Below are 19,254 nucleotides of genomic sequence, written 5' to 3' on the forward strand. Positions count from 1 at the left end.
AGATTGATATGTTTTTCTTCTGGTCTTTCGGTTAAAATATGCGGCGATGCATCTATGAGGAAACGAAGCCTTTCCCCCATCTGTTCTCCGAGAGCCCTGTCTCTCACCCCGTCGCTTTGCTGGAGCAGATGCAAGCCCCGTGCAGGGGCAGCTCTGGAGGCAGGGCCGTGCTGCTCTGCCTGCAAGCGGGGCTGCCCCACGCCGGAGCTGGCTGCCTCCCAGCAGCCTCCCTCCACGGCCGCCTTGCTTTCTGCTCACCTTCTGCACTCCCGAGTTTCATATGGGCTTATTTTTGAGGGAAATATCTGCTGTTCTTTGGAGTTTTTTTTTTTTTTCTTTTCTGGAAAATCGATGCTTTCGCTCCTTGGAAAGTGAAATACTCCAAAGTCTGATCCACCTTCTGACTTGCGTGTGGTCTCCCTCCAGACTTCCCAGATTTTCCTTTTTGGAGTTGATGACGGTGACCAGAGATTTCAGAGAACTTGCTCTTTCGTGTCACGGTTTTGCACATTTTGCAGTGCTTCGGTTCACAACTGCCCTGCCTCAGTGGCTATCTATCTCTGAAGGAGAGGAGGGGACAAACAGATTCAAGGCTTGGGAAAAATCTATTTCAGAAGAGGATATCGTGATGTTTTGGTGGTAGACTGACATAAATGTCGATGGGGAAACACGACCTTTTTAACGAGTGACCCAGACAGCGGGCACAGAGGATGGGTGCGGTGGAGGAAGGCCGGTTACCTCCTTGGGATGCGAACATCAGGCTGTGACCTCCTGGCCAGGCTGAGCATCCAGGGCTGCTTTTCAAGGGGAAGTGTTTGTACGTCCTCCTCCTGGCCGCGAGCTCTGGCCGTCCCAGCTCAGTGCCGGGAGGGGAGCTCAGAATGGCTGGTTCCCTCAGGGATCCGCTTCCCGTGCACAAAATCTGTCATTTAAGGCAATATCCCGCATCTCTGCTTGGGTGGTCCTGGTTAACAGGAGTGTCCTTCCCATAAGCGTGCTGCGTTTCTGCTGAATCCGGGTCCGGAGGCGAGGGGAAAGGGCACAGCCAGCACGTGCAAGCTGATCCCCTCTGGAGACCGGAGAGATGCATTTAAGCAGCACGGAGCAGAGGAAATCTGATTCGGGTGTTGACGGCTCAGATGGCCACGGCAGCTCCGGGCTGGGCAGAGGGCTGGGAGCAGCGGCTGGAGGGTGCTGAGCTGGCGGGGAGAGCCTGGCCCCGTCCCCTTCTCTGCACCCCGGGACCAAAGGCACGGGAAGTGATGCGAAACGTAGCTGGCACCTTGGTCTACATTTACCCTGACAGCTCCAGGGCTCGTTCTTAGCCTTCTACTTAGGGAAATGTTTCCCTTCAGATAAGCAGTCAGGCCATAATGTCCCATGTAAGTGCTATAGAAACATCTTTTATTATTATTACTTGATGTCCTCACCCCCGTTCTCCTTTCCTCTGTCCCTTTTTTAGTTTCTTTCCCACATTATGTTTCATTTTTTATCATCTGCCTGGCCATCTGTGCCTCCCCGTTTCCTTTCCTTGGAGCTTCTCTGAAGGAAAATAATATTTGGCAGCTCTTGGATTTTGTGTCCAAGCCCTGTACCTTTCCTGCGGATCCAGGCTGGACACAGTGTTTCAGGCAGGATTTTGAGCAGAGTCTCCAACACAGATGTTTTGCCCGTGAAATCTAGAAAAGCCCCCTAAACATCTCTGCTGGCCTCAGAACAATTTTATAACAAATGCATGAAGGTGACTTTCACAGTCGTCGGTGCCGGGCGCTACCTTGGGCAGTGTGTCACGGCGGGATCGAATTATCCCAGCCTTTCAACACGCTCATCCTTGCAAGAGCACTGTGGGATGTGGTTGTTTCTTAATATCTTGTGGATAAAGAACAGACACAGGCTAGGGGTAGGTATTTCCCTTGGTATTTGTTGTGCGTTCTCCTAAAAGCTGCTTGGTGGCAGAGCAGCTCTGAAGTCGCTCAGCTGGTGTCCTGCACGCTCAGCAAGTTATCCGTGATCCTTATCTGTTTCTGAAAGCCCGTCTCAGGTTTCCTTCAGTGCCTGTTAGCCTTCTGCCTGCTTTCGCTTAGAGATCACCCAAATAACAGGCACATCGAGGAAGCATGGGAGCCTGTTGTGGCAGCGCTCAGGGAGCCCGGAGCTGCCCTGGGCTCTTCTGCAGGCTGTTAGCACCCGCGATGGATGCGGATCCTCAGCTCCCTCCTGCTGGGGGATGCGCTCCTTCCCCTCGCCTTGCTGCTGGAAGATGAATGGAGCGAGGCTTGGAGAACAGGCAGTAAATTATTCACTGCTCAATGCCACGGGGAGCCGCAATTAAGGATTGAAGGGGAAGGCTGGTGGCGGCGGCACCCAAAGCAACCCTGGCTTGCCAAGGTGAGCTGTTACCATGGGGAGCTGGAGTCTGGGGGGCGAGCATTTTTCATCTCATTACCACAAACAGGAGGGGAAGACCCCCAACACAGCTCCTCGCTGCTGCAGCAGGGCTGGCGCCTGCCCCTTGGATGTGTTTGAAGTTGTGTAAGAGGAAGGGAGAGTGCCAAGCGTCAGCTTGTATAGTGCGTGCTTCCCAGGGCTTTCCCCTGCTCTCCAGCTGTACCTCGGGTATCCTCATTTTGCATCTTCGCTGCAAATTGCTGCAGTGACCCACTCCCAAAAGCTGGTGGTGCCTGGATTTGTCATGGAAAATTGCACCAGGAACAGGGACCTGCTCGGCTCCCAGCAATGCCCAACGCGGGTCCTGTCCACTGCCTTGGATGTGGAAAATTTCTAGGAAAGAATAAAAAATTAACTTTATCTCTGGAAAGAGAAGAAAAGAAGGTGTGAGGGTAGAGCATGTGGTGAGGCTTTGTCAGCTGCCACAGGAACCGCAAGGCTCCTGGGCTGCTGCTGGTGGCCCCCATGGGCAACCTGGGGGCTGCAGTCACTGCTGCTGTTGGGTTTTCCATTGAAGGACCAAGCTGAGCAGCATTGTGCAGAGCCTGCAGCAGCCTGAGGGCACCCATGGGTGCTCCTGCAGCTTGGCTGCTGCAAGGGAGCCTGTTGAGTCTTTGAACCATCTTTTACCCCAACTGCAAAGTCTTCATGGTCAGGTCTCGTGGCCCTGGAGTGCCACCAAGGGGTCCTGCTCAGGGCATGGAGACCCCCAGCAGGGTTTAAGTGCCCATTTAAATAAAGCAGGAAATAAAAATGTCATTTTCACCTCTGGCTGATGCTGCCAAAGGAGTGCCGGGCTGGCTTTGTCTCCTGACCCCGTGTTCCTCTTCCCCTCCCTAGAAAATGAGTTTCGGGGCGAGCTGCTGAACCAGAGGTGGACCTGCGGAGAGAAGATCAGCAGCTGCGAGGGAGCCGCCAGCCTGCACGGCACACGCATCAAGGTGAGCGGAGAGCCCTTCCTCCTCCACGAGCATCCTCTTCCTCGGTGCGGCGACAGCAGGACAGGGCCCCACGGTGCCACAGCCCTCGGGGACCAGCTGGGCCAGGGGGACGGAGCCTTTCCGGCACCCAAACCGCGGGCAGGAACTGGGCGGCTCTGTCTCCTTGTTAAAACCGAGCCTCCTGCATGGTGCGTGCAGGCAGAGAGGCTTCCAGCTGGCAAGATTTGGCTTCGGGGCCAGATATTTCAATCCTTCCCTTCCTCTCTGGTCCCATCCTTCAAGGACAGCTCAGGATATTTAGCTCGGTCCCAGGCCTGTTAAAAGAGACCCTTTCTGTGAGGGGCCGGCTGGTCGGAAGAAGCCCCTCGCGGGCCAGGTGAAGCCGTGGCGCACGCGGCGGGGACAAGCGAGGCATTCATCCTGCCCATCCACAGAGCTGCCCATTTACTGCTGCAGCTGGGGCTGCTGAAAGGGGTCCAGCCCGCGCCGTCAGAGCCTCTGCCAGCAGATGAGGAAGCTTTAATTAAGCACAGAACGGGGCTGCTCGTTACACAAGTGATGATGCTTCCTGCCTGGTTTTGGACTCTTGGTAACAAGGCACGGGCTGGGACAGACGGACGGACCCCCAGGGCAGTGGAGGGAGCCCTCCTTGGGTGACTGATGTTAGGCACACATCCTCGGTCCCCAAATAAATGGGGCCCCAGGAAAAGTCCAAATCAGCAAATATCCACCCTTAGAAGCATCCTTCTTGGCTAACAAGCTGTCAGCTGCGTGCAGGTGTCGCCAGGAAAGCTCACACCTTCTTAGAAAGCAGCGTAAGCAGTTGTTGCTATATTTAAAAGCGGCTCAATTAAGGCTTTTCTATTGAACCTGCCAAATAAGCACTTAGATTAGATTTAATAAGATTGTTGTATGTTAATAAAGCGATGATTACAAAAGGTAACGTGCCTAGTACCTGGTGCTCATCTAGTGCTCTGCCTCTGCCAAGCACGTTGTTAGTATTAACCATTTCTCTCCACCCTCTCCTCTGCCCAGCTGTGCTTTAACACAGGGAACCTGGTCTGGGGCCAGGAGGAGCTAGGAGGGAGCATCCAAAGTGGGAGCAGGATTTGGGGTGGTCCTGCAAAGCCAGGTCGTGCTGAGAGCACCAAATAAACATGGACTACGTTTATATGTAGCTTTCCATGGTAGTTACGGCTTGTAACCTACAGGATGCACAGCTTGAAAGGACGATGGGGTGTGGGGCATGCTTACTTATTTATTTTTGTCCCTAAAGGAGTCTGGGTGCAGGATAAAATTTCCCTTGACAGGTCTGAAATGAGATCTCTGAGGAGCAGCAGGGAGAGGTGCTCCCTGCATGCATCCAGCTGCATCCGTCTGCCCGGACGCTCCTGCCTGTGCTTGTCCTGGCCCCAGCAGCTGGCAGAGAAATGAGCCTTTTTCTCCCAAATCTCCATTCCCCTGTGCCTTGGAGAGGTCCGTGGCCCAGCGAAGGCTGGCAGCTGCTAGGACAGGTAGGGCTGGTGGTGACGGGGCCACCAGAGCCCCTCTTCGGAGATGTGCTCTCATAGTCTCGCTTCAGCAACTGCCTCAGCTCGTGCCACTTGAGGATAATCTTATGAAAATGGCAGCTTATTACCGAGCCTGAAAACAATGGGATTGAGGAGCTGCAATTTTTTTTCCTCCCCCACCCCTCCTCTTTTGGCATGAGAGCTGTTTGCACATACCGAGCCACTTAGGTCTCTGTGCGCGTGAAATGGCGTTTGGATTGCACGTTGTAGCACTTCCAAACAGTCAAGGGGAAAGTAGATGTCAACTGAAACTGCTGCACGTGAAATCACCCCAGCCTTGAATGCTGGTGCTGCAGAGGCACACGGTGCAGCTGTGGCTGTGCCAGACGTGATGCTCAGAGCATCTTTTCTGGTCTGCTTCACTCGTGCGGAGGATGCCTCTGCTACAGAGCATTAGTGCTCTGTAAATGTTTAATTTTCTGTGTTGTTGTTGGTTTTTTTTTTTTTTTTTGGGAGGGGTGGGGATAGGACCCCTTGTTGCAAATGAAAACTGACAGCGCAGCTGAAGGAGGCTGGTTGTGACAAAGCTACAGGTTTTAATTTGGGGGAGAGGGCGGCGGTACAAGCTGTGGTTTTGCAATTAAAGATGTCAAGGCGAAATCCTCCCCCGACTCGGGGCACAGGGTGTCCTTTCTCAGCAGCAGCGAGAGAGCAAAAGGCAGCTGGTAGCTTGTACAGCTGAGGACGGGGCTCTCCATAGGTGGAACGTCAGGAGGATTTAAATCGAGCAGCAGGAGAGACCCTAAAGGAGGAGCGGGGAAAAACAAACAGCCCCAGAGTGTGGTTATAAAATAGTGCCTGGGAGCTACGGGGCTGGCGCGGAGGCTTTCAGCCACTTTCAGCCCTTTTTAAAAGAAGAGCGAGAGTCTTGAGCAAAGAGTACTTCTTCCTCCATCCCCTCTTTATTTATTCTTTAAAAACTAGTAGCTAGAGGAGGTGCAGCGTGACGGAGCCCTCCGCATTTCCCGCAGTGAGCGGTGGTGCCCTGGCACTTGGCAGAGGGGGATGTGGAGACCCAGAGCCAGGTCTGCCACCCACACGCAGCCTGCAGCAGCCAAGGCGGGGCTACCTTGTGGGGTAAGAAATAAAACTTTAAAAAATCAGGCCAGGCCATTCAACCCCATTTTTGCTGCCTGGCTTGGGTTGGCTCCATAGCCCTCCACACCGGCATCCAGCTGGACCCTGGGGCTAGCTAGGGCTGGTGAGGCAGCCCCTAGGTCCAGAGGGAGCTGGGGGACCACAGTGTAAATTAATCAGAATGTTAATTGTCCCTGGTGAGAGCCTGAAGGAGTCTGACTGCTGGGATAAGGTTGTTGGTGGTGGAGTTTCCCACATGCCATCCTTCTCCCTTCCCTTAACTCATCCCGGCTTTGAACCCAGCCCCGAAACGGGGCAGTGAGAACTGGGCTGTCCTCCCACCCTGCATGGCCCGAGAGGAAAAAACCAAGAACAAAACCACCGTTCAACCGTTCTGTAAAACATCATTTCTTCTGGCATTTTCCTCCTCCTCCCCTACCTGCTGAGCAAGCCTCGGTTTTGTTTTTTAATTGAGCAGAAGCTGTCCGCGTGTCCCTCGGATGCAGCTTCGTGCAAAACGTTTTTTGCAACATCCGCAGATAGGCGCTGATGGAAGTTCTGCTGCTTCCAGAGCAAAATAAATATTCCTGCTGAATCCTCACCTCTCTTTGGCCAGCTGAAGGCTTTTTCAGCGTGTTTATTTTCTCTGAGCTCCGCGCTGCTCTTGAATACATATAAAGTATTACTGCTGACCGCGGGGAATTTCAGCTTTGCCCTTAATGGGGGATTTGCATAGAGCTGTCGAAGCCCCGGCGCACCTGGGTGTCTGGGCGCGGGAGGCTCCAGTGGTTTTATGTTAACGCCTCGGTCTGCCTTCAGAAAATAAATGTGTATTAAGATAAGAAAGGGGATGAAAATATCAACCGTGTAGGTACTCTGCGAACTTAAACTTCAGATCCATTCCATCGCTGTAGTTTTGGCGGCAGAGCAAGACAGCTACTGCACGAGGAGGCTTTTAAAATTCACCTGGTGCTCAGGTTAAACTGTCTTTCAAGCTTCTCTCTCTGAACCTCATTGATTTAGGTGTGCAGCATCAGGACACCATCGGTACTGTTTGTATTATGTCGGGAAGTTCCTTAGTGCAGGGCAAACATGGTAAGAAATTGTCCTTGCATCGAAACACCTTCAGAGAGAAAAGGGCAGGAGGGAAAAGAAGCCCCAGAGAGGAAGGGATGCTCTCCAGGTCACCCCACCTGGCAGTGACAGACCACAAAGCTGAATCCTGATGCGAGCATCCTGACCCGGTGCAGGGTCCGGTGTCTGCCTGGTTCCGTGCTGTTGGCTTGGGAAATCCTCTTGGTGTGCGAGAGAGCATCCAGCCACGAGGCGAGGAGGGGCTGCACAAACTCTGCCTTGTTCTAGCTGCACTAGCGTGCACTGGGGCCAGCACCCGGTAGCAATAATTTATTTTCAGGTTTCCTTACCAACTGTGTGCTTGTGTATGCAGGGTTTTTGTCATGAGCTGGATTTAGGGAGGAAGTTTGTACAGTGAAGAGGAAATCAGATTTTGCTGCTGTTGATTTAAGCTGAGAAAAGGTGACCGATGGTAGAAAACAGAGTCTGGCTGGGGAGCCCACGCCATCTCTCTGGTGTAATGGGACCTTCTCTGCAGGGGAAAAAAACAATATATATATATATTTATAATTTTTTATAAAATTTTTTATTTTTATATATATATTTTTTTTTAAGCAGGCCATGTCATGCAGTAGTGCAGGCCAGGCAGCCTACCTGGCTTTTCCAGCCTGGGTGAGGCTGGTGCCCAGCTCAGGACCCTCCTGCTCCTTTTCCCGTGCTGTCACCATGGACCCTGTGCTCTCGTTGCCCAGGGGAGACAATTCTGCCCTGAAAGAGGTGTTGAAGGCAACGGGAGGAATTGCTCCGTTGAGGTGTCACAGCGTAGAGAGGAGCTTGGTGTTAGCTCAGGAGTGATACCTAATTTTTTGAAGGCAAATGTTGCATGCGGCGGGATCTCTCCCATTTATAAGCAAACAGCTCCAGCCTGTCATCCAAGGGCAGGTTTAAGAAAACCGAACTTTTGCTCTGTGTTTCCCTCAGTCCCAGCCCTCCCTCTGGGCTGTTTTGAAGGCAGGCTGTGAAACCAGAGCCACGTCCATCAGCTCCGCTGGCCGGAGCCAGCACGTCGCAGGCACTGCCCGCAGCCCACCCTGCTCTCGCTTTGAATAATTTATCCGCAGGAAACCCGTATTGCCAAGGCACCAGCCGAAAGCGTGCCAGTTCCCTGGGAAAACTGTCAAAGGAAAAAAAAAAGAAAAAAAAGCCCTCTCTGAAATTCATTTTGGTAAAACGCAGGCTCCCAGCAATCAAACGTATCAGGCGCTTTGTCGGCGCGCGACGTTAGCTCGCTCGCTCAGCGCACGCCGGCTTTGAAAGGCTCATAAATGTAATGAAGTCCCTTTGACACCTGCTCCTCTCCACACTTTAAACGTAAGCCATTGGTCCGCAGGGAACCGGGGCTTTAAAAATAGGAATTATAGTAATTGTCTGCTGTGTTATTGGGAAGATTGTAATAAACGTGGAGCACAACACCGCGGTGCCACGAGCTGAATGCTGACAGGGTGCATAAATTGCTCCAGGTTTTGATATATTTTTTTTTCCTTTTCTTGAGTCTCCCTATCCAGCAAATCACAGAAATGAAGGTGTGTTAGTGCTTTGCTGCCGGAGGGAGGCAGTGGGAGGGAGAGATGTGCTGGGGAAACTTCAGCCCTTGCTTTGAAGGGTTTCCAGCTGTGGTGCCCCATCAGCTGGGACCTCCATCCCTGCTCCCTGCCTGCCAAGGATCCATCCAGAAAGAGTTTTGAGGTGCACGTGGGGGTCTGGAGGCACCCACTGTGTGTGCATTGTCCCCACCAGAAGCGGAGCAGCTCCCATGTGTGTCCTGTCCCATCCCACCTCCCTTGGGGTACCACAGCGTTTTCTTTTGTCTCCTCATCTGGGGGTGGCACAGGAGCTGGTCTCATCCATATGGGACCTGTAGAGGATGCTCCAAAGAGTACACGTCAAAGAGAATTTGTTTTTATTGCATCAAATTGCACTCAGAAATCCTTTTTCCCCCTTTTCTCTCTTTCCCAGCGGGAAATGTCCTGGAGCGTAATGCTCTACAATAAAACCTAAATCATCTTCCCAGTCTACTCCGATCCCATTCACCTCCCTGTTCACTCCCTGTTCCTCCATACCCCATTGGTATTTGCTGCCGAACGCACCCGGTGACTCAGATTCTGTGACATTGGGATTTTCATCCCTGCTGTGGGGCTGCAAGAAGAGATTTGGGCTGTCCACATCAGAGCAGCTACAATCGCCTTAGGGCAGGACAAGGGCAGGAGAAGAAATCGGCTCTCGGGCCCCTTCAGCAGCTTCCCTGACAAGCTCAATGCAGTACCACTTCTGTTATCCTTCTCCCCTCACCTGGGCATCCCCTGCTTTCGCTGCCACTTCAGGCAGGGCTGATCTCAAAGCTCCCACCTACGCCACGGCACGGGCACGGAGACTGCGCTGCAGCCACGCGCTGCTGCATTCAGCCCTCCGCTACCTTGTGGCACGCTGTGATGTTTAATTAATAGCGAGTGCTTTGAAGTCCATGGCATTACTTATTCATGCCCATATTCCCCGCAGACCCTCCCGTTTGATGTCCATGTTGCAGAGGTTATTTAGATGCACCCTCTGTGTCAAATCTGAGCACAGCGGAGAGGTTGCTCTTTAGAGCACTACATGAGAAGTTGCCCTTCCCGGGCACAAGATCAGCTTGACCGAATATTCAGAGATTTCCGAAGGCTGAAATGTGCTGGCTGCTCCCTGAGTTGCTCCCAGTAGTTCTGAATCACCTGGTTTGGTGTAAATACAGGGAAATTTGGTCTGGCCTTAGCAAGGGACGCTGTCTGCCTCCATCAGTGCGGTTCCACCTGCGTGTTTGGCCCTCCGTGGCACCCCCAGCAGGGAGTCCATGCTGTGGCCTGGGATGGGGAAATTAACACAAGGTTGCTAAATCTGGGAATCTAAAAGAAGATTGTGCCTTCTGCCTTTCAAATGAATAACTTCGGGTTGAATGATAAAAGCAATGCAAGAATTGTCTGTCTCAGGTGTTTACCCAGAGCAACAGCCGTGTGTGAGAATTGCCTTTAATGATAGTTTTCACGTTGTCTTTTAACCAATACCTTCTCTTTCCATCCCAGATGAGTTTAGAAAATGACGATAAGAGAGCACGCACGCGATCGAAGTCTATCAGAGGTGAGCAGCTGATCATCCTGCTGCGTGCGGAGGTGGTACCCGAGCTCCCTGCACTTCGCTTGTTCCAAAAGGGCTTTGCTTTGTCAGGTCCAGGCTGGTGGCTCTTTAAATTACACTCACCGCCTCCCCTCCAGCCCCACTGAGATTTGTCCACGAGCCTGGAAAACTCCCAACTACAAATCTTTACAGTGCCTCGTAATATTTAACCCTCCCTCCCTGCTTCCCTCATCCCTGATGCCCAAGGAAAAAAAAAAAAAAAAGAAAAAAAAAAAGAAAAAGCCCTTTGCATGCTTTGCTTGATGGGGATCGCAATCGCTGTAGCTTCAGATCAGCTCCCGGGGCTTTCATCATGCACACTCTGCTAGTGGCTTTGAAGTTGTACATCTGAGAGCGCCTGGCAGAAGTGGTGCATGCTGCAGAAGCAAACAGGGCTGTCTCCCGGCAGGGACACGAGGACAAGTGACTTGTTAATGCAAAGCTTGATTGATATTTATTTTTCACCTTTAAAAAATCGCTCAGTTCGCTCTTCACGTGCTTTCTCTCCGGGAGGAGGAGAGGCAGTCTGGTGCAGAGCATGGTGCATCACCTCGTGTGATGGGTGCAGGGCATCCTCGCAGTATTTATTCCTTCTTGTGGACGTGGATTTGATTAATTGCGAAGGTGGCTGGCAGCGATGGATGAATGGGGCTTGCTGACATGAATAGCAAGGGCTATAGGGGTTGCAGATTCCCGCATGCGGTTGTGCTGGCCCACCTCACTTTGTGCTGGCCTGCCTTCCTCCTTGCATTTTTCAGCATCATTTTTAAAACCAAAGGAAAAACCAGATGCTGCCAATTGTGCTGAATCAAGCTGGATTATGTGGGTTTTATTATCTTGCTGCACGTCCGTAAAAGTGCTCGCTCAGGTTGCTAATGAGAGCAGCCCGATTCTATTTATTTTCTCACACCCTGCCTTCGCCACACTTGAATCTGGGTTTCTAGATGTGAAAAGGTAATTTATCGAATACACCGTGGGATTTGCCACTGCCTCCAGTTTGTTGAAGCTTGTGAGTCATCCCACGGGGAGCTGGATCCCAGGAAACCCAATTAGCTCAAACAAATTGAGCAAATGTGTTATGGTTTTTAGCTTGGACGAATTTAGCTTGTGTTGTATTTTTTTTTCCCTTCCGATTATTTGGATTCCTTGCTGAATGGGAGGTTTTCAGCAATGATGCGATGTTGGTGTGTGTTGTTACTGTAAGCAGTGGGATGCCCTCTTAATCACGAGTGGGGAATAATCCCCGTCCCCCCACAAACTATTGTTCACCCTAAAAGTGTCTGAGCATAGGCAGGGCTCTTACATAGTCCAGTGTGACAAAGGAAGGAGAAAAAAATGTGCCTGTTGATGTTACAGAGGTAAACATGGCCATTGCGGCAAACCAGTAGCGAACTGTGCAATAAGTAATTAGGGGACATGTTTTAAAGGCAAACACAGAGAGGAAGGCATAAGAAAGCTCAGTCCTTACTTATAAGTGTTTGAATCCTATGCATATAAATCAGTATAGCTCTGCTGACTCTAAAGTTGTCATTTTGAGATGGAGGTACTCCCTGATGCTGCGAACGTGCATTTACGGGCTTAAGGCTAAGAACACACATGAGGATTTCCAAGGCAGGTGTATGATGGCATGCAGCAAACATTGACAAAGTGGGTTGTCCTTTCTTTCCCAAGTGGAATGCCTCTGGGGGCAGTAGGAATGGAGCAGCTGTAGGAGAGCATCGCCCAGGGAGGGGAGGTGCCCCGTGGGGGCTCAGCCCCTTAATGTGTTTTTGACCATGTCTTTGTTTCCATCGCTGCCTCCTGCCCCTTCGGCCAGTGCCCACGGAGCTCATCGGCCAGGAGGTGAGGTAAGGACCCTGCTCCTCTTCCTCGGTGGTGCTGGGAGGGATGGAGACCCCAGGCTGGGGCTGGCTTGGGTGAAACCTCACTGCTGCTGGCCCGTCTGGGGATGGGGGAGCAAATGTGTGGGACTTACAGGGTGGAGATCTTGCTGGTTGGCTTATATTGGACCAAAGAACCTCTGTCCTGCCCAGTGTAAACCCCAGCAACGCCTGATGCCCCTGTTTTATGGAGGTTGTTGTCTTTGATGATCTTGCAACAGAGCAGGATTTCTTTTCCGCGTAGGTCACATCCTCCCCTTGCCCCCAAACAAAGCCATGTCACATCACTCCTCGTGCCAGATGCTCCTCCTCTAGCCCTGCGTCCCCTGTCAAGCCACCGAGGCCTCGTTGTCACTCATTTAGCAGCGCTGGCATGCGAGCAGCAGCCGCCCAAAGAGCCGGAGCGAGCCTTCGCAGCCCTACAGAGCTTCTCATTATAAATAACAGCCTCCCCCACCTCTAAGCTGCCTTTAAACCTTGCGCGAGGGCTTATGCAAGAGGTAGGAGTCTTTAACCTGGACAGGCACTAATAGCAGGGGCTGCCTCTCCGATAGAAAGCCGTGCGTGTCAAAGAGTAATTGGACCTTAACCAACCCAATCTCAGCGCATTTCTGCTCCTCCGCTCCCCGATGGCTCTGGAGAGATGGAGGAGCGAGCGGCAGGCACGCCACTTCTCCAACTTTTATTGCTGAACACTTGAGTGGAGGTGGTAATTGGAGCAGGTGACATATATAAGGGGCAGGACGGAGCGCTCCACAAAGCCATCTCTGCAGCTGTCACCTAATTGCCTGATTAACTGGACGATTAATCGACTAATTGGAAGCAGGGCAACGTCTGCATGACAATAAGCGGCCCTTTTGTCAAGCAGATGAAGGCTTCGGGGAGAGGGGAGCAGGTCCGGCAGTGGCTGTGGCAGGGAAGGAGCGCGGCTTTCGCAGGCCCCAGAGGCCCTTTCTGCTTCTGGGACCCCAGCCAAAATGCGTGAAACCCCCTGGAGGAGAGCGGGGACAGAGGTGTGGGGATGGCAAAGCCTGGCCCGGAGCGTGGTGAGCATCACCTCTGCTTTGGGGGCTTTTTAAGGGATTAAATCCACGCACCGGAGACATCCCAAATCGCCACCTGCTTTGGGAAACCCCGATGCTGAGCCGCTTGGCTTGTTCTCTTTTATTATTTACTGCAGGCTTCATTTCACCACATTAAAAATGAGGTGGGGGCAACGAGCTTTAATTGATTCAGGAAAGCTTATAAAAGCCTGTAACATCTTCATCAGAGCTGCTTTTGTTTCCTGCTGAATGAAGCCTTTTTCAGGCGAGTCACTGGCACCATAAACACCGCTCTGTCTTCTGCCTGCGCTCACTTAACGTGTGTCTGGGGCTGCTCGGCACAGAGCAGCCTCAGTCGTGACTGAGGACAATTAAAATTAAGTAGACTTGAAGATCAGCAGCAGAGGGAGCAGCGAAGGGGACAGCCCCTGATCATGCACGTTAGCGGGATGAGATGCTTTTATAGATGGTCCTGAGCGCTTTGCTAGGGATGGGTGTGTTGGTGGCAGGACCCCAGGGGTGGTGGGGCTGTTTCCAAATCCTCCAGAAAGGGTTCCTACCCAAACGAAGCAATCCTACCGCCCTGACAATTCAGCAACCCATTCCTGTCCTGTTTTGGGGTTTAATTCTTTTATCTGAATGCAGCAGTCCAGCTTGTGCATGGTGTTGTGGGGAGCTAAGCCATTAAGAGCCCACCGGTGTGCTCCCATTCACCTTCTCCCGAGCTTTTTGCAGGGGCTGGGCTCTCTGCTGAGAGCAGAAACTCTGCATCCCTAAAGCCTGACTTGGCACTTGCTGCTATTTAATATCATCCCGTGTTTTTACTCCAAGACTAAAAGGCTGGCCGGATCCCCTCTGGGCTGGCGATGCCTTCTCCCTTTGCACTGTCATCAGGAGATTTCATTAGTGCTTCCAACTTCCCGGGCCGAGGGTGATACGGTGCTAAATGAGGTTATTAATCCTACACGACTCCAGAATCCCTCAGACGTCAGGCGAGTCACTTGGGCATCCTATAATCAATGCCGTAATCTGGTTTTGCCAGAAAATGTTTGCTTTAATGCTTTTTATCTGGAGCCCTTCTTGCTCTCGGAGCTGGGATTAATTACCCCTGCAGGGGAAGCGTGCGGCCCCGTGCCGAGGGATGCAGCATGCAGACGGTGTGGCTGCAGCCCCTGGCAAGGGCAGCAGCATCTGTGAGTGCTGCCCAGAGCTCCTGGGAAGTCTTTAATGAGTCCTCTTCTGCAGGGCAGCAGGAACAAGTGCAGGGATTTGGGATTTTTGTCACCTAAATGCCTTCCGTTCCCCCAAAAGCAAGCCTCCGAGGTGCTCTGGATGATTCGCCTCCAGGTGACTTTCACCCACTGTGCTCTGGCTAAAAGCTGGACATCCTTACCCCGTTCCCTGCCTGCTCTTTTCATCAGGGCTCCCATTTCTTGGTGCCAGGAGCCCCAGTTCCCCAATACGCCATCACGTAAGTGGAAACCCATGTTTTCCTCCAGCACCAGCGAAAAAGAAAGCTGAAGAGTGGGGATGGGGGGAGGCAGAGTGTAGTAGTTGTCTGGTTTTTAAAAGCTTGCTCTTACACATGCAAATCTTTAATTAAACATACTCATAAAACTATAATGAACCGTTCATCTAATTAAATGGGGTGAGTCATTTCATTAATTTTTAGCAAACTGCAAAGCTGCTCTCCTGCCCTCCTCACTTGGAATTCAAAGGGACAAGCTGAAGCATTTGAGGGAAATTATCTTCCATTTTGCGGTTATTTTGTTCTTTGTGCACCGAACCTGTTTAACTGACCATAGTTTACACTCTTCTAATTAAAAAAGAATTCTCCGGGCCCTATTGCTGTTCTTGATGGTTGCTTGTTTCCTTCTCCAGCTGTCCTACCCCAGGCTGTAACGGCTCAGGACACATCCGTGGGAAGTATGCGAGGCACAGAAGGTAAGGCTGGGCCGGAGGTAATGGGGATGGAAACACGCAAGCAGGAAACCCAGAGACAGATGTTCCCTGGAGAAGCTGGTTCCTTGGAGGATGGTTCAGAGCAGGAGCCAAACACCCCAAATCCATCTCTTGCTCTCTCTCCATCGGTCCGTGGGGTCTTTCACCAGGCTGACAGCTGCCTTCACACCGACCCCAAACCAAGACAGCAGTGCCTGGCTCGGGTGCCTGGTGTCAGTGGGAGCTGTCAGCAGGAACAGATTGTGGTCTGCTCCGTGCCTTTATGGACATGGAGAGGAACGAGAGCCCGCTGGCTGCCTTGGGAGCCATGCCAGCAGTAACCAGTGGTTTTCAGATAAATTTAGTTACAGCGGTTGGTGGATGAGCTCCAGAGGCTGGTTCTGTGTCCCCTGCCTGGTTTCATGGTGGCACTGGTGGCCAGCACCAGCAGTGGTGCTGGGAACCATTGGTCCTGCTGCTCCCTGGACACCAACTGTCTATGGGCAGACCGGTAGCATGAGTCTGGCAAGCTTGTGCTGACTTCTGCATAAAGCCAATATCAGGAGATGCACAAAGTCAAGATCTGAGAGCAGATCTGGCCAAAAAAAAAATCAAAAAATGCTGAAAAGCTGGGGTACTATATGTGTTATTTTTTAGTATTTGTGTATTTATCCCACTTGCCTTTGCCTGCCTGGGTGAGATGCCGTAGACGTGCCTTCTCACCGGGCAATGCCTCCTTGCTCCCACCCGCAGCCTACAGAGCTGCCCTCTAGCAAAGAAGAGGAAACTTCAGGATGCGGAGGCCGAACACCTGGTGTCGAAGCGAAAATCCCACCCGCTCAAGCTGGCCTTGGACGAAGGCTACAACGTCGACAGCGACGGCAGCGAGGAGGCCGAGGCGAAGGAGTCTGGCTCCGATGAGTCGGAGGGGACGCTGGAGGAGGACGAGGCGGAGGCGGTGGAGCAGGAGGAGACCCGCAGCCCCGAGCCAGCAGAAGGTGCTTTGTCATTATTGATTGCCGAGCTGCGTTGTGGAGATGAATAAAGGGCAGTGAGTGTTAATAACCAGGAGTTATAGCTCCTCTGAATCGCGCGTTCTGCAATTATTGTGTTTGGTGGAAGCAGGGCAGCAGAGCTCTGGTTAAGCAGTGATGGGTTACAAGCAGATTGTCTCTGGAGTCTTCAAAGTGAGAGCTGCTCCATCAGGGATGCTCCCTGGGGAAAGACCCCTGGGAAGCACAAAGGAGCTGTGCGTGGTGGCGAGGGTGGCAGCCCGGGCTCCTCCATCGCCTCCCTGGTGCAGGATCTGGCCATCCGTCCTCTTTCCAAGGTGACAGGTGGATGGGCTGGGTGTCTGTCCAGGGTCCTGGCACCGCCTGGTGCAGAGCCCCTGGTTTTGGGAGCAGGGGGAGCACGGGGCCAGCTGGCTGCTGATGGTAGGGGGCCAGGGAGCAGTGTGCATCTGAGCACCGCGAAAGCTTTCGTGAGGAAATCCCCTTTCTATCTGCCGTCCCCGAGTGCAATAAATTAGGCTGCTCCAGGGGTATAACAGCAAGGCTCTGGTTTCAATTAAGCTTAAGGAAGACAAAGAGATGTTTACAAGCTTATATCATTACTTTATTTTCCTTTTTTCCTCCCTTTTTTTCTCTCCTTTTTTCTTCCTCTCCTTTTTTTCCTCTCCTATTTTTCCTTCTTTTTTCTCCTTCCCCCCCTTTTTTTTCCATCTTCTTTTTCTTCTTTTTTTTCCCTCTCTTTTTTCCTCTTCCTTTCCCTTTTTTCCTTCCCCTTTTCCTTTTCCCAATCCCCTCCCCCCCCCCCCCCCCCCCCCCCTTCTCAGAGAGAAGCCCAGCAAAATCAACCCATTACGGACAAAAACCAGCAACAAGCACATCTGGGCCCAGCAAGGCCAACTATAGCAGCTATCAAGAAATAATCGCCAACTCTCTCCTAAACCTAGGCCAAATAGCGGAGGAAACCCTCGCCATCGAAGGGCAGCTGCCCGAAGCAGAGCTGCAGGTCTCCAAGCCGCCGTCCAACGTTGTGCACCTGGTCCACGAGGACGCGGGAGAGGAGATGGTGGAGGAGTGCGACAAGGAGATCATCATCCAGACGGAGGACGCGGAGGAAGTCATCGAGGTCACCAGCGAACGCAGCAGCAGCGAGTTGGGTCCAGAGCACCGGGACGACACCAGCTGCGAGGAGGCCTGCAAACTGCCCAAGGCCATGCAGGCTGAAGGAGAGGAGGAGGAGGAAGATGAGGAGGAGGAGGATGAAGATGAGGAGGAGGAGGAGGAGGAGGAAGAAGAGGAAGAGGAGGAGGAGGAGGAAGAGGAGGAGGAGGAGGAGGAAGAGATGGCTCCCGAAGTGATCTGTGAAGAAGCTCCTCACACTTCTCAGGACGCCCAGAAAAGCCACTGTGAAGGGCAGTTCAGCCCGAAGCCCGAATACTCGGTCATCGTGGAGGTCCGCTCGGACGACGACAAGGACGATGACGCCCGCTCCCAGAAGTCAGCCGTGACCGACGAGTCGGAGATGTACGACATGATGACGAGGGGGAACCTGGGGCTGCTGGAGCAAGCCATCGCGCTGAAGGCCGAGCAGGTGAAAATCGTGAGGGAACCCAGCCGGCTGCCGGGAGAGCACGTAAAGCACTTCCAGGTGGACGAGAAACAGAGCAAACCACTGGACAGCATCCGAAAGAGCTACTATGGCAAAGGTGGGGTATGGGGGTTAGCCTCCGTGGGTCTCCTCCCTTCCCACCCCCAGGGACAGAGCTTCTCCGCTCCAGGAAAAGTGGGCTGCTGGGGTGGGTTCATGTCCCGCAGTGGGAATTTAGCTACAAATCCATGCCCAGAGAAATGGGGACATCCTAGAGTTAAGCAGTGAATGCATAAAATGATGGTGGTCTCCGGGTCTCAGCAGGGGAGTTACTGGGTTAAAGAGCTCTGTTGGCCTTGCAAATCTCAGCCTGGGCTGGAGGGCCGGTTTCAAAGCCAGATGGGTTTTGGAGCAAGGGCAGGCGTTGGGCATGGCCAGGCAAGGGGTGTTCAGTGTGCACTGCGAGCACTGCTGCTGGGCCGCCTGCTCGGCCTAGAGAGCAGCTCTGTGCTGCCAATTTGTTTCCAGTGCTACAGCACCACTTTCATAAAAAAATCTCCAAACCCAAAGGTTTCTCCCTCATTAACTGGAAGAGTGGCGGGAGGCATCCGGGGCAATTTTGCAATGAAATGTTCCACACCTTTACACCTCTTCCCCTCCAAATCCGCTAACCTGCCTCCCACAACCCCTAGATCCCTCGAGACCCGAGAAGAGAGAAATCAAATGTCCGACGCCTGGCTGCGATGGGACTGGCCACGTCACGGGACTCTACCCTCACCATCGCAGCCTCTCTGGTTGTCCGCACAAAGACAGGATCCCCCCTGAGAGTGAGTACATGCTCGGGTGCCCAGCAGGATAGCACGGGTTGCTTAAATTAGTCCGGAGCCGCATTTCCTAGAGGGACTTTTACATCTGATGGGTAGAGTCATCTCAAGGGTAATGGGCACTCCAAGGAGTCCCAAATGGTGTGAATTTTGTGACTGAGTCCCTAGCAGAAGTCTGATGTTAACCCCTGAGGTATGACGGTGTCTCTGGTGTGGTGTGGTGCTTTTCCAACTCAATCCAGGACGCTTCTGTCCACCAAGGTGGTACTGCTCTTCATGGGAAATGCTAAGGAGATTACAAGAAAGTCAGACCCTTCTTAAAGATTTTAGCACCATCCTGTGGAGGACGAGGTCCCTTCTCTGAAAATCAAAGGTGCTTTGAAAATGACTGCCCACCTCCAGAGACGTGTTGAGCAGTTCCCACCTTTACACCGAATTTCTTGTATTTTTCTCTATTTGGGATATCATATTTGGAAGGAAGAGAAAGTGTTCTCTCCTGATGTCCAGCTGTGATGACGGGGTTGCCATCCGGCAAAGGAGAGGAGGTGCTCAGGATGTATAAGGCAGCTGAGTATCCTCCTATGCTCTCGTCGCTGTAAAATTCATGAAGCACTACACTGAGATTCATCTCTTCTCCAGGAAATATTTATCAG

At 52.4% G+C, this 19,254-nt stretch overlaps 1 protein-coding gene across 6 annotated transcripts in view; it reads left to right on the top strand.

The window, feature by feature from the left end:
- Positions 1-19,254, top strand: part of MYT1 (myelin transcription factor 1) — a 62,366-nt gene that overhangs the window by 18,042 nt on the left and 25,070 nt on the right. For 5 of the 6 annotated variants that reach the window (XM_066978300.1, XM_066978301.1, XM_066978302.1 and 2 more), the window contains exons 2-8: positions 3,289-3,389; positions 10,225-10,279; positions 12,132-12,162; positions 15,120-15,182; positions 15,933-16,177; positions 17,017-17,895; positions 18,470-18,604. In XM_066978300.1, the coding sequence (XP_066834401.1) occupies positions 3,289-3,389; positions 10,225-10,279; positions 12,132-12,162; positions 15,120-15,182; positions 15,933-16,177; positions 17,017-17,895; positions 18,470-18,604 (1,509 nt within the window). The remainder of the gene's footprint in view (positions 1-3,288; positions 3,390-10,224; positions 10,280-12,131; positions 12,163-15,119; positions 15,183-15,932; positions 16,178-17,016; positions 17,896-18,469; positions 18,605-19,254) is intronic. The other variant, XM_066978303.1, reaches the window with a different exon arrangement.

The sequence above is a fragment of the Anser cygnoides genome, chromosome 16 (genome assembly GCF_040182565.1).
Source record: "Anser cygnoides isolate HZ-2024a breed goose chromosome 16, Taihu_goose_T2T_genome, whole genome shotgun sequence".
NCBI lineage: Eukaryota > Metazoa > Chordata > Aves > Anseriformes > Anatidae > Anser > Anser cygnoides.